At 39.4% G+C, this 17,944-nt stretch overlaps 1 protein-coding gene across 1 annotated transcript; it reads right to left on the reverse strand.

Annotated features, from left to right (window-relative positions):
* Positions 1-263: 263 nt before the first annotated feature.
* On the reverse strand, positions 264-665 carry LOC143869795 (uncharacterized). The gene has a single exon (XM_077376352.1). It carries the CDS (start codon positions 663-665, stop codon positions 264-266), a length of 402 nt encoding a protein of 133 aa, XP_077232467.1.
* Between the last annotated feature and the right edge of the window lie 17,279 nt (positions 666-17,944).

Genomic DNA, 17,944 nt, shown 5'->3' on the forward strand with positions numbered 1-17,944 from the left:
AAGTTTTCCAAGGTTTCGACCGAATCCGGACTAGCCAGACTGCCTACGTACCCCCAAAGGATGAGGATCAGGTCGAGCGTAGTTCAAGGCACAAATGCCCCTAGTTTATGGGTTTTGAAAATAGAATGGTTTTAATTTTGTGTAAGCTCAAAAGGGTTTTGCAAAGGATTCTTTTGATATGTTTGTTTCTATTTTTATTTTATTTTTAAAAAAATGGTTTTTGGTTTCGAGTTCTAGTCGGCCAAGGAAGGCCTTCTGGTGCGCTAAGCATAGTATTTCTTGAGTTGGTCAATGTTTGTTGGCTCTGTTAGCTTTTCTCCATTTTCATCGAGGAGTCTGATGACTTTTCTAGGAAAGACTTCGTCAACAATGAATGGACCTGACCATTTCGGCTTGAATTTACCCCTGGGATCATATACCGGTGCCCGGAAGGATTTCAGAACAAGATCTCCCTTCTTGAGGTTTCGAATACGAACTTTCTTATTGAAGGCTTTCTCGACACGGCGTTGATACCCCTGAACATGGTACAATGCTTTCAGCCTCTTTTCATCAATCATTTGTAACTCTTGATATCTAGTTTGAGCCCAAACAGATTCTGGCAACCAAGCTTCCATCATCACTCTCAGGGAGGGAATTCGCAGTTCAACAGGTAAGACAGCTTCCATTCCGTACACCAGAGAATACGGAGTTACACCTGTAGAGGACCTGATCGATGTCCTATAGGCCCTCAAAGCATACGGGAGCTTGTTCGACCAATCTTTATAAGTCTCGGTCATCTTGCTGATGATCACTTTGATGTTTTTGTTAGCAGCCTCAACAACTCCGTTTGTTTGCGGTCTATAGGGCGACGACTTATGATGTTTAATCTTAAACTCCTCACACAAGCGCGCCACCTCCTTCTTGAAATGGGACGACCCGTTGTCTGAAATTAGTTCATGTGGTACTCCATATCTGCAAATGATATTTGCTTTGATGAACTTTGCAACAGAAGCTGAGGTCAATGATGCATACGAAGCAGCTTCTATCCACTTTGTGAAGTAATCAATGGCAACCAAGATATACTCATGCCCACTAGCAGACTTCGGACTTATCTTCCCAATGATGTCTATTCCTCATACTGAGAACGGCCACGGTGAAGTGAGAGAATGCAACTGAGAAGGTGGTACATGGATGAGATTGGCATAGACCTGACACTTGTGACATTTCTTCACATAGGCGTAGCAATCTGCTTCCATTGTCGGCCAGTAATATCCATGTCTGAGAATCTTCCTCGACAGCATCTTTCCGTTCATATGCGGTCCACATACCCCTTCATGTGTTTGCTCTATGAGTTCAGCTGCTTGATCCTCATCTATACACAAAAGTTGGATTCCATCAAACGACCTCTTATATAACTCTTCACCACAGATGACAAAGTTAGAGGCCAATTTCTGAAGAGACCTTTGCTCTTTTCCTGAAGCTTCCGGCAGATGCTCGTTGCCTGAGATGAAGTTTTTGATATCTGTGTACCAAGGCTTGCCATCTGGACACCTTGCTGCTATTTCAATGGCGCTAACATGTGTCGGGGCCCATTGTAGCCTTACTGCTAATGGTTGAACCTCCATAGTCGCAGAAATATCAATCATCGAAGCCAGAGTAGCTAATGCATCCGCAAAATGATTCTTTATTCTGGACAGATGAGTGAATGTGAGATTTCTGACTTTTATGACGAGAGACTCTAGGTACGTATTATACGGGATCAACTTGTCGTCTCTTGTTTTCCAGTTTCTGTTGATTTGATAGATGATCAGAATTGAATCTCTGAATACGTTTAGGTCTTGAATGTGCAAGGCTATGGCTGCTTCCAAACCTGCAATACACACCTCGTATTCTGCCAGATTGTTTGTGCACTTGAACTGAAGTTTGATGGATATAGGGATATACTCTTTTCTTGGTGACACCAACACCGCCCCTACACCTTGGCCTCGATTGTTGACTGCTCCATCAAAGTACATCAACCACTTTGTGTCTGAAACTTCTTCTTCCACAGCCATTATCTCCTCATCTGGAAACTCTGCTTTCAAAAATTCATTATTTTCTGCTGGTGAATCAGCTAACTGTTCAGCTACCACCCGCCCTCTAATTGTTTTTTGAGTGACATAGGTGATGTCAAACTCAGACAATAACAATAGCTATCTGGCAGTTCTCCCGGTGAGTGCTGGCTTCTCAAACAAGTAGTTCAATGGATCCATCCGTGGGAGGAGAAGGACCCTATTTGATAACAGATAATGTCTAAGCTTTTGAGTAACCCAAACCAGTGCTAGACAGGTCTTTTCAATGATGGTATACTTCTGCTCATACTCCAACAATTTCTTGCTGATGTAGTAAATGGCTCTTTCTCGCTTCGACTCCGATCTTGTTGCACTAACATACACCCCATCGCCGTGTCAGTAACACACAAGTACAGCAACATCGGTTGTCCTGGTATGATTGGTGACAAAACTGGTGGTAAAGCCAAACACTGCTTGATCTTTTCGAAAGCCTCTTGACACTCTTCGTTCCATTTCTTTGAAGCATTCTTATTTAAGAGTTTGAAAATCGGTTCACAAGTCGTTGTCAACTGTGCAATGAACCTTCTCAAATATTGAACCTTGCCTAAGAACCCACGGATCTGTTTCTCGGTCTTTGGAGGCGCCATTTCTTGGATAGCCTTGATTTTCTGCAAATCTACTTCAATCCCTCTCTGGCTGATGAAGAATCCCAGCAGTTTTCCAGATGTAACCCCAAATACACACTTATTCGGGTTGAGACGGAGCTTGAATTCGCTGGAAGAACTTTCTCAATGCCCCTGCATGCTCTTCCCTGGTCTTCACTTTAACGATCATGTCATCAACATATACTTCGACCTCTTTGTGTATCATGTCATGCAGCAAAGTGGTAGCAGCTCTCTGATATTTTGCTCCAGCATTTTTGAGTCCAAATGGCATAACTCTGTAACAATGTCCCCCATTGAGTGATGAAGGCCGTCTTGATCATGTCTTCATGAGCCATCTTGATCTGGTTGTATCCTGAGAATCCATCCATAAATGAAAGGAGAGCATGGCCTGCTGTGTTGTCCACCAAGATGTCAATGTGTGGCAAAGGAAAATCATCTTTCGGACTTGCTCTGTTCAGATCTCTGAAATCCACACGCATTCTGACTTTTCCGTCCTTTTTGGGCACCAGTACTATGTTGGCTAGCCATTCAGGGTATTCAACAACTTGTATAAAGCCAACATCCAATTGTTTCTGAACTTCATTCTGACTAACAAGTCCCACTCTGGTTTCATTTTTCGAAGTTTTTGCTTTTTCGGCCTGGCACCTGGGATTAGGGGAAGTCTATGTTGAACAATGTCTTCACTTAATCCCGGCATGTCATCATAGGACCAAGCACAAACTTCTTTGAATTCCTTTAATAGGGTAATTAATTCTTCATGTTCTTCAGGAGTTAATATTTTGCCAATTCGAATTTCCCAAATTAGTGTTTCATCACCTATATTAATGGTCTCAATTTCCTCTTCGAGTGGTTTTGCTCGACGCTGCTCTTCCTGTCTAATCATGTGTTTGATCTCATGGAGAGTTTCGTCGGCATCCTCATCATAAGGGGAGTCTTGATTATTATTATTATTATTATTAATTTGATCAGATAAAGAAGCAGAAATTGAATTAGAGACAGGCAAATAAAGAGAAGAGTCTTTTATTTCATTGAAAGAAACTGAAGTTACATCTGTTGACGCGCCTTCAATAGGCTCAATATTGAAATCCTTAGAAATCTTTATAGACTCATCATCAGACTGGACTATTGTATGAACAGACTTGACAGACTCGGTAGACTCAACGGACTCTGCATCGGACTGAATTGCAACATCGGAAGACTCTTCATCAATCTCACCGGCGGGCTCGATCACGACTGTACCTGCATCAAAAGAAACATCAGATATAACAAACTCTATTTTTGACTCGGGAATGGACATATACCTAAAGACAACAGACTCTTCGATAGAAACAGGATTGTACTGGATGACAACTTGGGGTATGACCTGAGAACTCCAATTTGTGAGAGGTCCCTCGGCTGGGGTGATAAGGCTTTCAGGATCAAGAATCAGCGCATCTCCTCCGATCATGGCTATGATCGGTAACTCAACCTGGAACAGGAAATCCAGAAGACACGGCTCAAGGATATCAGCCCAATCAACCTCCGGTTCAATCTCGTGAATCTGTAAGCTCGGGTACTCATCTAGCAGTTCCATATCGAAGAATATCTCAAACCCTGGCAGCTCTTGCCCTGTTAACTCCTCAACCCACAGCTCTGCGAACCCACAGAATGCAAAGTCATCTCCCTCTCTACGGTACTTACCATTTCTGATCAGACTAAATGGTTTCATTGGCAGCTCTAGACCCTGACGACGGAGCTCAGACCATTTCCACATGTAATTTCTCATTTCTCTAATCTCTTCATGAGTGGGCTCATATCCGAGTTCAAATAATCCTTCATTCTTTCTCATGGCAGGCCATTCGACATCCCCTGATGATTGCGACCCAGACCTGCACCGGGAATGAACCCCTGTCTACGCATCATTTTTACAACCCGGGGATTAGTGCTGGTGAGGAACAAAATCTCTTCATTCTTTGCTTCTTCAAATGATATGGCTGTGACTTCTACAGAGAACCCGGTCAGACTAACATCACCTTTCTTTTCTGAGGTACCCACTTGTGAAATTTGGCCTAGCTCTAAATCAGGATCAGCCTTGACTGTTATCACCTTGTTGTTTCTGATGAACTTAAGTTTCTGGTGCAGTGAAGAAGGGATAACTCCAACCTTATGGAGTCAAGGTCGGCCAAGCAAAAGAAGGAAAGACGCTTTGATATCGAGCACTTGGAACTCTATTTCAAAGATTTCTCCTTGTAAGCCCAATGGTTTTTACCTTGGCATTCCCATCTTGTTTTGATGATTCCAATACACAAGTGATCATTTATCACTAATGTGTTTGTTTGTCTAAGTTGTAGATCTTGATAAAGTAAGATCAAGGATGCTTGGATTGAAGGCCAAGAAGCCCACATTGGACCACTAATTGGAAGGCCAAAGTCATCAAGCAAGAAGTCATGAAGACTTGAAGACATGAAGAAATTAATATTGAAGACCATTTCTTAAATGTAATTGATCCAAACCTAGATTAGGTTTTTAGAGGCATGATTAAAGTAATCTCACACACCCTAAATAAACAAGTGATTGTACTTGTGGAGTTCCAACACCTTGGAACCCTCATAGCAATCCCATCTTGATTGAGAACTGGAAGCCCAAAAAACAGAATTGAAAATCTGCTCTGCATAGGCTTCTCGGAACTCCGAGAGGTTTTCTCGGAACTCCGAGAATTCTCGGAACTCCGAGAATTATTCTCGGAACTCCGAGAAATGGTCCAGTAGACTTTTTCCAATTTCTGTGAGGCTTCTCGGAACTCCGAGATTTTTTCTCGGAACTCCGAGAATTCTCGGAACTCCGAGAATTATTCTCGGAACTCCGAGAACACTCCAACGGTCTGAAAAAGAGCCGTTTGGAATTTTGCTGGAATTACCTCAATGCCATTGAACGGTCATATTTTGGTTTTCCTATAAATATGAGTGTTCTAAACATACAAACTATCAATCCTAACACTCTTAAACTTCATTTGAATACCCAAGAGTGAATCAAGCTTCAATTGTGCCTCTCATCACCAACTCTAGGATTTGGATCATAGGCTATCAATTGTACATCTTTTGTAACCCTTGTGAAGGGATCTTTTAGTTCTTTCTTTCATCTTTCAAGATTTGTATTCGGGCGAGTATTCGGAGAAGCGGAGCCCTTTTTCTCCGTGGTGAGGATTGCCACCAAGGTTAAAGCACTTGTAATTGGCACCGATCTTCGCCAAGGTTAAGAAGATCAAATAGTGAAGCCATCAACGGGTTTGGTTGGTGGAGTGGAGTAGGCCTCGAGTTTGAGGACCGAACCACTTTAAATCTCGGGTGCACTCTTTCTATCTCTTTGCTCTTTCATTTGCATTGCACCATTTGATTTAACTTGTATGCTTAAAATATTGTTTTTGATCTCTTAATCGGTTTAAGTTTTTCAAATTGGTAAATTCTAGTTTTCTTAAACAACCGTATTCTCCCTCCTCATAGTTGCCATTTCTATTATAACTTGGGACCCCCTATATCGGATTTTCACTCCTCCTATCAGAGCCTTGGCTCTTAAAAGATTTTAAAATTTTTGTAAAAGTTATTTCAAAATCTAACTAGGGAAAGATTTTATTTGGCAACTTCTAATTGTGAAATGGCACACCAAATTGGAACCGGACTTCCGGAAGGCCATTCCACAACTAGACCTCCTTTCTTCAATGGGTCAAACTATGGACATTGGAAAACAAGGATGCGCATCTATCTTCTTTCGATAGATGTGGAACTTTGGTACATTGTTGAAAATGGATACAATGTACCTTCCAATCCTTTTGAAGAATGGAATGTGGTAGAGAAAAGGCAAGCAAATTTGAACTACAAAGCAATAAATTCCTTGTTTTGTGCCTTAGCTACCGAGGAGTTTAATAGAGTTGCTCTTTTTGATTCCGCCAAGACTATTTGGGATACCCTTGCAACTACCCATGAGGGAACATCACAAGTCAAGGATTCCAAAATAAACTTGTTAAAGAGCAAGTATGAAATGTTTAGAATGAATCCAAACGAGAGTATTTCGGAAATGTATACTCGTTTTTCTATTATTTCTAACGAACTAGCTAATCTTGGTAAATCTTATCCTAACGATGAGCTTGTGAGTAAGTTACTTAGGTCTCTTCCTCCCCATTGGGATCCAAAGGTGACCGCGATTCAAGAGTCAAAAAATCTCAAGACGCTAACCATAGAGGAGCTTGTAGGATCTCTCATCACCCATGAGATGCTCCTTACTAGCCGACAAGAGGAAAAGAAGCCAAATGAGAAGGAGAGGGAATTTAGATCCCTAGCACTCAAGGCTTCCAAGGAAGACTCATCAAGTGAAGCGGATAGTGACGAAGAAGAAGCTTTACGAAGATTCAAGAGCTTGTGGAGAAAGAAGCATAAGAAAGATAAGAAGAAGAAAGAGGAAAGTGATGTTGAAAGAGCCTTAAGATGCTTCAATTGCAAGAAGATTGGACACAAAAGACCGGATTGTCCACTTCTAAAATCTACTTCCTCTAAGTACAAGGGTAAGAAGGATTGGAAGAAGCATAAGGCTCTTGCCGCCGGTTGGGATGCGTTAAGCACATCGGGCAAAAGCTCAAGTGAAGGAGAAGAAAATAAAAAAGATGATCTTTGCTTCATGACAATCACCCATGAAGTTGAGGTAAACTCTAACCCCTCATATTCTTCATCTAGTAGTAAAAGTGATAGTATACCTTATGATGAATTATGTGAAACCTTGCATACCCAAATTTCCAAAAACAAAGTTCTTAAAAAATCCATTTTAAAGTTAGAAAAAGAACTTGAACTTTTGAAAAATGATTTATCTTCTTCCATATCTCAAGAACAAGTTACACTTGAAAATCATAAACTTGAGATTAATACCCTTAAGGGTAGCTTGGATGAGAAAACTTGCCAACTTTTAAAATTTCAAAATATGGCAAGCTCCTCCAACTCTTATGAAGATGAAAGAAATGAGCTTTTAGTTCAAACATCCCATCTTCATAATGAAAATGAAAGACTTAGATTATGTTTACATGGATTTCTAAATGGAAATAAAATTATTGACATAATCCTAAGTAAAACTAGTCTTAGACCTCAACATGCTTATCATGATAGGACTAGTGTATCTAACCCTCTTGTTAGATGCCATTTTTGTGGAATGAATGGTCATTACCAATTCCAATGTGCATCCAAGAGTAGGGCTAGATGTGGGACCAAGAAATCTTGGGTTCCCAAAAACCCCATATGATGATATTCATATTGTGTAGATTAGGGGTTTTTTGAACTTAAAATTGAATATATTTCATTTGTATGTTTTGTTTGATAACCCCTCTTGTATTGTAAAATTATTTTAACTAGGGGAAGTTAAAATTGAATTTTTCTTTGAAAAAGGGGGAGCTTTAAAATTGTAAATTTTAATCCCTTGTTTTTCTTACCCCTTCTTTTTGTTGATGACAAAGGGGGAGAAGAATCTAGAGCAATGTCTCTAGTGTAAGAAAAATGTGAAAAGAATATATGCTTTAATTTGTAAATCTCTTGTACTTGTCATCATAAAAAAGGGGGAGATTGTAAGCCCAATGGTTTTTACCTTGGCATTCCCATCTTGTTTTGATGATTCCAATACACAAGTGATCATTTATCACTAATGTGTTTGTTTGTCTAAGTTGTAGATCTTGATAAAGTAAGATCAAGGATGCTTGGATTGAAGGCCAAGAAGCCCACATTGGACCACTAATTGGAAGGCCAAAGTCATCAAGCAAGAAGTCATGAAGACTTGAAGACATGAAGAAATTAATATTGAAGACCATTTCTTAAATGTAATTGATCCAAACCTAGATTAGGTTTTTAGAGGCATGATTAAAGTAATCTCACACACCCTAAATAAACAAGTGATTGTACTTGTGGAGTTCCAACACCTTGGAACCCTCATAGCAATCCCATCTTGATTGAGAACTGGAAGCCCAAAAAACAGAATTGAAAATCTGCTCTGCATAGGCTTCTCGGAACTCCGAGAGGTTTTCTCGGAACTCCGAGAATTCTCGGAACTCCGAGAATTATTCTCGGAACTCCGAGAAATGGTCCAGTAGACTTTTTCCAATTTCTGTGAGGCTTCTCGGAACTCCGAGATTTTTTCTCGGAACTCCGAGAATTCTCGGAACTCCGAGAATTATTCTCGGAACTCCGAGAACACTCCAACGGTCTGAAAAAGAGCCGTTTGGAATTTTGCTGGAATTACCTCAATGCCATTGAACGGTCATATTTTGGTTTTCCTATAAATATGAGTGTTCTAAACATACAAACTATCAATCCTAACACTCTTAAACTTCATTTGAATACCCAAGAGTGAATCAAGCTTCAATTGTGCCTCTCATCACCAACTCTAGGATTTGGATCATAGGCTATCAATTGTACATCTTTTGTAACCCTTGTGAAGGGATCTTTTAGTTCTTTCTTTCATCTTTCAAGATTTGTATTCGGGCGAGTATTCGGAGAAGCGGAGCCCTTTTTCTCCGTGGTGAGGATTGCCACCAAGGTTAAAGCACTTGTAATTGGCACCGATCTTCGCCAAGGTTAAGAAGATCAAATAGTGAAGCCATCAACGGGTTTGGTTGGTGGAGTGGAGTAGGCCTCGAGTTTGAGGACCGAACCACTTTAAATCTCGGGTGCACTCTTTCTATCTCTTTGCTCTTTCATTTGCATTGCACCATTTGATTTAACTTGTATGCTTAAAATATTGTTTTTGATCTCTTAATCGGTTTAAGTTTTTCAAATTGGTAAATTCTAGTTTTCTTAAACAACCGTATTCTCCCTCCTCATAGTTGCCATTTCTATTATAACTTGGGACCCCCTATATCGGATTTTCACTCCTCCTATCAGAATTACGGTTGCTAGGGTTCCGATAACATCGCGTCTCGTACCATCATGCACCAAAATTCCTTGCTCAGAAGGGATAAAGTCATTCGGCTCAAACCCAAGAATAGTAGCAGTAGTTAATGGGCATACATTCATCACGGACCCATTGTTAATCAGTACGTCTGGGACCTTCTCGTTACAGATAACTGTGATTTTCAATGAACGTGTATGATTGCGACCCTCAGATGTCAGATCTTCATCAGTGAAAGAAAGAGTCTTGGACACCTAGCCATCGCAAGTAAACCAACCAGTTTGTCAGGTGTAATATCTACAGATACCTGTGCAGCATTCAACTCTCTGAGTATAACTTGACGGTGCTTTGGGGAAGCCATAAGCAAACCCCAAATTGAAATATTAGCCCCGTTCCATCATATTTATCAAAATCTGGCATTCTGAATTTTAGAGGAAGGGTGACTCCAGGAAAAAGGGAAAACTCAGACATATTGATCTTCTTTGGGCCCTTAACTTGCATACTTTCAACCTGTTGGGTCAATTTCTCAACTTTATCGATCAATTCTTTCTCTTTGCTCGGCTTAACTGATTGCGGGAGACAGTTCTCCTCTACATATTGCTCGTCATAGAAATCATCTTCAGGGGAGATGACAGACCGAACAAAGCCCGGAATCACATTAGGAGGATTTTGGACGACAGGTTGCTTCGAGGTAGCGGTGTTCTCACTTTTCAACTGAGTAACCTCTTCCTTTAGGGTAGATACCTCTCTTGTAAGGTTCCTCATCATGTCCCTCATTTCAGCCAACATCTCATTTGACTCGGCCATTTGGTTAAGACGAGGGGAGACAAGTGGAAATAAAGCTGGTGAGATAGGTGAAGAAGATCTACGACTTAGTCTCGACGTAGAAGATTGTCGGGATCAAGTAGGCTGTGAAATGGAAGTAAAAACACTAATTTAAATTAAGATAATCAGAAAGAATGTTATGTACAAATTGAAACGAGAGATAACACAAACACATCTTTCCTTTGGGTAAGAACCAGTAGTACAACAATTGTAAGAAGGGTCATGACGGCCCATCAAACCTAACCGAATAACCATCACACGTAGGGTGCTTCAGATAAAAAATCCGGCAGCATGACGGCCCTCCAAAAGGATTGTGCCAATGTAAACTCATGGTTTATCACTAACACTAAAGAATAGGGCCACACTCAGAAGGTTTTAAATAAAATCTGGCAGCATGACAGCCCCATAGAAGGATCATGGGAAGGTAAGCTCATGGTTTATCAACAACCCTAAAGAATAGCGGTCATACTCAATATATTCTGGGTAAAATTCGGCAGCATAACGACTGTACAAAGAGATGTGGTAAGGTAAGCACATGGTTTAACAAGCCTAAAAAGATGATGACCACACTCAAGGCATTTAGAGAAAATTCGACAGCATGACAGCTGTACTAGGAGATATGGTATGGTAAGTACATAGGTCGTCAACAAAGCTAAAAGAATAATGATCACTCTAAGGTTTTTAAGGAAGATCCGACAGCATGATGGCTATACTAGAAGGGACTCAGCAACTAAACATAAAGAGTACACCGTCATGGTCAAGATAAAACAGGGCTCTCAGCAAGAACACACACTCTGGTAGTAATAATGGCAAGATAGACTCACAATCAACATGCGGAATGCGATCTGATCAGGATCGATCAAAGGATCAGGCTCACGGAAGATAGATCATGGCTGCAAAGATAATGATGTGAAACCAATGATCTGATCATAATCCAAAAGACGGATAGATGGGAAAAATTGGTAAGATTAAGGAGGAAAACCTAACTAAGAAGCAAACCCTAATCTAGTAAATAAATATATATACATATACATATATTTATATATACATCCTAACTAGGGGCACCAATCCTAATCTAATCTAGCAGAGTCAAGGCTCCTAACTGATGAGTGTACTAGGACCGTATTTTTAGCCACACGAGGTGAACTACCCTAGTCTATAAATGGGTCAAGGCTCCTAACTCTAGGCTCCACATGTGTAAGCAACACAGGTTCATGCCCATATAAATGCAATATATATATATAAACACGGTCATTCCTAGTTGGATTTCACTAAGTCGATAAGTATATACATAATATATAAAACAAAGTAGGGCTCTGGACTCAATCTATCGGGTACTATGCGAATGAACCATACTTAATATGTATAACAAAAGTACGCCCAATGTTATATGTAGTATGCTTCATTGCTCATCGGCTGTTGTAGACAAAAGTACGCCCAATGTCTACGGCTGCAGCACCGGCGCATACCTTGAAAATAGATCCAGCAGTTCCGTCAGGGTAATGACCACCCAGTCTGGCACGCACTGTATCTATTTTCGTGAAGCCAATAATAATGAAAAATAATGAAAGAAATAAAGAATAAAGGATATGATAATGTATGATGTGTAGTGTGTGAATCCCTAGTTTTATTTACGCACCTATCTGATGCCCCTGGGTTCTAACAAAAAGATTCTCATTTAACTTGATTTTGGACCAAATTTCTTCAAAATTAGTAAAAGATGGCATTTTTACAGAGTTACGAAATGTTTCAAGAACTCCCCAGTGAAGTCGCCAGCTTGTGGACCCCGATCCCGAGGACGGTGAGAGAGGGACACGAGATCCCACGTCAATCCTCTAAGATCTCCACAATGTGAAGGAGAGCTCTACCAATAAACTCTTAAAAAGATGCCACTCACAGCATGGGTAGCGATATAAATGAGATACCTCCTGATTCAAGGACTAGCCTGGAACCAAGGCGTACCTATAACAAAGAAGAGTCGCCATCCAAGGAAATGGGCCCTGGATCCCATGAAATACTCTGTTGCAACGGATAACCAGAGATACAAAATGTCCGTGCCTGATGACGAATGGGGAAGGTGTTGGGCACCCCCAATTCGCCCAAGTGCAAGCACCTGGTCTCTTATGCCTTTTTTAATTAATTCGAAGAGTTTTGGGCTAAAATCATGTGAAATGGGAACAAGTAACCCCGAGAAAACGTCTATCTAAGCATGCATGACCCGGGGAAGGGCAAAAGAAAATAAACATCCAAATCCTAACTCACCGCATCTAATCCTAACCCATCACATCTAGGAAAGCAGTAACATCCGCACGAACAGCTACAGCTAAGCAGATAATGATAGATAAGATGAAATAATCAGGAAAAATAATAAAGAGCTACGTCTAAGCAGATAATCAAGAGAAGATGAATGAATAAACGCTACAACTAAGCATGCGAGAGGACAGATAAGCACAACAGTAAACTACCAAAGCAATAGAATAAACACACTAGCATGCGAGCCTATACAAGAGATAATGCTAAGAAAATAGTAGTCAATCACATGCTAGAAAAGGTAAACAAGCTAAAAGTAACACATGAGAAGCCCAAGATAAACACACTATGGGCAAAAAAATGCAAGGAAAGAAAGGGATCGGAAAATCGACGATATGCGAGAACAAAAAATGCCAGGGAAAAGAAAAGGGGACATACGATAGACTCAGGGAGCGATTGCAAAGGAATTTAGCTCAGTGATCCTGATCCGCTAAAGATCGGACAACTCTCGTGGTTGTCATAGCCTATCGTTGGGCTCAGCAAGGACAATCCCTGTGAAGGGGCTACGCTACGTCGTCACCCATCCCAAAACCCGATAAAACGTCAAAAAATCGATGAAAACCGAAAAACCACGATGAAAATCGAAAATGGAATGAAAAGAGGGCTCCGAATGATCTGGCAGTCACCGTCCTTGCCCATTTTGGTTTCGTTCTGAAAGGTTTGAAAGGTTTTTTAGAAAAGTTTGACTGAACTTGGGATACCGGTCCCAAGCTGCCTACGTACCCTGTGGAAAGGGATCAAGCCAATGTAGTTCGAAACAGCTTTTCGAAATACGCGCTGAGTATTTTTTTGATGTTTTTTGTTGTTTTTGGATTTTTGTTGTTTTGTATATTTATGTATTTTTATCCCTTTTGATTGAAAGGGGGGTTTGGCTTAAGAGGTTGCCGTCCGTCATCGCCTAAACCCGACGAGTATTCCTGTAATCGAGGGAATCTCGAAACTCGAAAAGGATCCCCAGGAACATAAGGAGAATGACTCCGAACGAAGAAGAAGCCTGAGGAAATGTTCCTATAATCGATGGAATCCCGAAGCTCGAGTAGGATCCCTAAGAACGTGAGGAGAGTGAACCCGAAGGAGAAGAAAGGCAATTCTAAACCCTGTGGAAAATGATAATCTTGGAGAGGAAAGAACCCCTAAGCCCCATAAGAAGTCCTAAGATAGGAAAAGAGACACGAAGGGCAAAGAGTTGGCTCAAGAATCATTCCGTCATCACGTAGCACAAGAGGAAGATCCCGAAGGGGAGAGAAGGAGAACTCAAGCCTTCAAATTAGAACAACTAAATGCGCTCGACCAATGATCCATGCTTTGAAGTGCGAAGAAATCAAAACGAGAATAGATCCGAGTAAAAAAAATACAAAGTCTTTGGACTCCCATTCAAGAAGAGGTACTCGGAATCAATTTCTACTGAAACTATCCATTGGCAAGCTATTGAAATTGATGTGCTCAATGTATAAAAAAATCAATTCAACAAATGCAAAAGAAAGAATCAGTTTCATATACTAAACAAGATTTCTACATGTAGAAGGTTACTCAAAAAAAAGAACCAAGGAAGGGATCAATTCAGATGACACAAACGAAAACTGATTTTTAACATCAAAATCTCTTGTTCGCATGTGCAAAAATAAGGCACTACGACAATGGCAAAATTTTCAAAACAAATGACCCCATATATCATTCAAAGAACATGTTCTGGTCTAGAACATGAGAATTTTGGAACTCTAAATTCCCTATCAACACAAATATGTGTAGACACCCTCATTTTGCTACACTTTAACCAACAATAACCTAATATATTAATCTGTGGAATTTCATTGGTAAAGTATGCATCCTCAAATTTTCTGAAAACCGAAATGATAAAGAGATGTACCTGGTGAGATGATTAGATCCGAAAAATTGAAAAATACCCTGATTGGTGAATTTAGTGTGTTAAATCCATGTGAGAGCCCCTCTATCATGGATTTATATGTTTTAGGTCATTAATATCTCGATCTGACTTTACGGATCATCAATCGGGACAAAATAAGCTAGGGTCACTTCACAGCCCGGGACCTGATTCCATTCCGAGACCCGATTTCCGTAAATCGTTAGATTAAGGGCAGATCTTAACATGGGTGTCTTTCCTTACTAAGAATTTGTGATCATTTAGTCAAAATAGGATCGATCAAGGTTAATCTCAAATTCAGATTAAACATTGTGTCACTTAATTGAGCAAAAACCCAGTGAAAAATCACGGATCAATGTGGGTGAACGAGAGCCGTCGAAATAATTTAACCAAATTATCAACAACAGTGCTTTCAGTACTTTAATTGTTGTCAAAATTCATATTTCAAAGGTTAGGATCATTAATCAAAAATTGATTAAGTTGGTTGGATCAATCGAATCGTCAATTTGATCAACGGTTGGAAAAATAATTCGCTGTTAAAAACCGACGGCTCGCATTGGTCAAAAATTCTGAAAATAATATTTCTATGGCAACATTGGGCTTAAATGAAAGAGGAAAAATCAACGATTTTAATGGCGAAAGAATTATTGAAATCGGACTTCAAAATCTCCTGAAAACCGCGTTTTTCGATTTTTACATTCAAAATATTTGAAAAATCTTTTACAAGATTCTAGGAGATTTGGGGGCATCATCTCGTCCATTCTTTCGATCGAAATTGATCTCAACCACCCAATCTTATTCCATATCATTGCAAAGATTTCAGGATATTGGGAGACCCGATCTCGCCCGTTCTTTCGATCACATTGAGATTGCAGTTAATCGCAACCATCCAAATCGTTGCCATTCTCTACAAAGGCAACCAAATTGGACATTTCCCTTACCTTGAAATTTGCTTCCAAAATCTACAAAGATTCCAAGGACAAATGGCATCATCTTAGACCTTGAATTGTTCCTAAATTTTTAGTACTTGATCCTGGCCGCATAAGTGCCTGCCATTTTTAACATAGCCATGGCTTAAATGGAAGATGCCAAAGAAGAGGGAGAATATTCTAGAAAATCCGATCTTGGCCATTCTTTCCCCTTCCTTTTTCAATCACTCAATCTCCACCCTACACCTCTAGGCCCTAAAGATGGCAACCTGGGTCATCCCTCACCTATAAATACCCATGCTCTCTTCTTTCAAAGGAGGAGAAAAAAAGAGGAAGAAGACTCAAAGAAAACTACTAGAGAAATCTTCCATATCCCCGCCTTCAAATCTTGTCCTATTCAAATGATACCCAAAATCTCCATCACAGGTAGGTGCACAATTCTCAGATTTTTCAGGATTATTTGATATTTTTTTATGTATTTTTGCACGATTTTTAGCATTTAATTGAATTTAATTCAATATTATACGTGTGTGCTCAAAATCACGATCTACATGAGTGTTTCAATTCCGATTCGTCCCGAAATTTAATACACTGATCTATTTAAATAGACTAAAATAACCATCGGATTGGATCGGACATTGAATCAAAGGATTTCGAAAATTTGAGTGATGAATGAAATTTTATTTAAAATAATGGCTGAGAAATTACAAAATTCGAAAAAATAGCCATCTCAAGATGATCTATTTTTTGGAATTTAAAATTTTTCTTGTGTTCATCATATCAGAACAAGATTAAATGACGTTTTCCGGAGTTGTAATTTCCTCGAAAATCGTGTTTTAAAAATGGAAAACTCTTCAAAAAAATCTTTTCGACGAAGAAAAATAAAATATATACTAAACAGATTCCAAAAATATTGCAATTTCGTGGGAAAATAATATGATACTGATGAATTCTACCATGAAGTTTTGAGAATTTTTGGATTTTGTTTGGTATATTATTTTATGCTTTCTTTGAAAATTATCAGATTTTGGGAGACTTTTTACTCACATCAGATCACAGATAAAATTCTCAAAATATTTACAATAGTCTAATATTTCATATTTCTTGCTGTTGTAAAGTTTTCAATTGATTTGGATCTTGTTTCATATGGGTTGTAGTGTTATTTCACAATCTGGTCTGAAAATTGACAAATTCGAAACTGATAGTAAATAGTTTCTAAAATTCATGAAAATCTCACAGAATGCTATTTTTACTTATATCTTACTATTGTAGAAATTTCATTGAATTTAGATTTCTATTTCTAGTAGTTTCTGTGTTATTTTTGCAATCTAGTCAATTAATTGTTAAATCAAAATTAAATATGAGCTTAATGTAAAAATCTGTAGAAATCTTCCAGTAAGCTACATCTCATCATATCTTGCTGCTGTAGAAGTTTCAAGTCATTTCGAATTCGTTTGCAACAGTTTCACTTGTAAAATCACTCATATGGTTTAAAATTGATAAAATCCATTAAAATATTGAAATTAATTGAAATTCATCTGAAAATCTCTAAAGAACCTTAAATCTCTGATCATTAGATTTCCTTGGAAAAATGGTCAGTGCATCCATAATCGTATCCCCATTGCGCTCGATCTTTGACAATTTGAATATTTAAGCTATAACATGTTGTTGGCTCCGAGGTTACTGTCCACGGAAATCCTGAGATATGCCAGGCAATAAGATGCTATAACCTAAGTATTAAATTGCACAAGGAAAGAGCGCACGATTCCCTTCCTTGGATGCCATTCGAGGCCGAAATTGGTGAACCCTAGAACCATTGGTATTCCTTAAATGTTCAGAAACTGAAAATCCTTAAAATCTGAAATTCACTAACTTCAAGAACTGAAATCGATTCATCTCGTGTTTCTCGGAACCATTGGATTATGATTTCCGTCATAAGAACCATTAGAGCCCAATTTAGGAACACTGGTGTCGTGTCGTGTCCTAAGTTTTAGGGAGTCTTAGGTTTTAGGGAGTCCTAGAGTTAGGAGTCCAGCCTCATCACGGACGTTTGCTATGTATAGCAACCGTGCCATAGGTCTAGTTACACTAGTCACCCAATCTTTCCCTAGGACAAGCCTAGTAAACTAGGATGTAGGCTAACCTGCATTAGTCTAAGGAACAACTTGCATTTAGATAAGAATCATATAGAATCTTAGATGAAATCCTAGGATAATAAAATCCTCAACTTGAATTAAATAACTCCTCTTAAAACTGTTGAAACAGTCAAATCAGTCTAGATCGGTGTCTTAGTTGAGTTAGGCATAAGTAGCTTAGCTTAGGTGCACCGAACTACGTCGACTCTGATCCCAGTGAGGCTTGGGTACGTAGGCAGCTTGGATGTATGATGGCATACCAACCGCGAGTCGG

The sequence above is a fragment of the Tasmannia lanceolata genome, unplaced genomic scaffold (assembly GCF_043159265.1).
Source record: "Tasmannia lanceolata isolate RefF3 unplaced genomic scaffold, GAP_Taslan_0.1 ptg000003l, whole genome shotgun sequence".
Lineage (NCBI taxonomy): Eukaryota > Viridiplantae > Streptophyta > Magnoliopsida > Canellales > Winteraceae > Tasmannia > Tasmannia lanceolata.

Excerpts from the sequence above, each read along its gene's own strand:
- LOC143869795 (XM_077376352.1), bottom strand. The coding sequence starts at position 665 with ATGGAAGCTGTCTTACCTGTTGAACTGCGAATTCCCTCCCTGAGAGTG.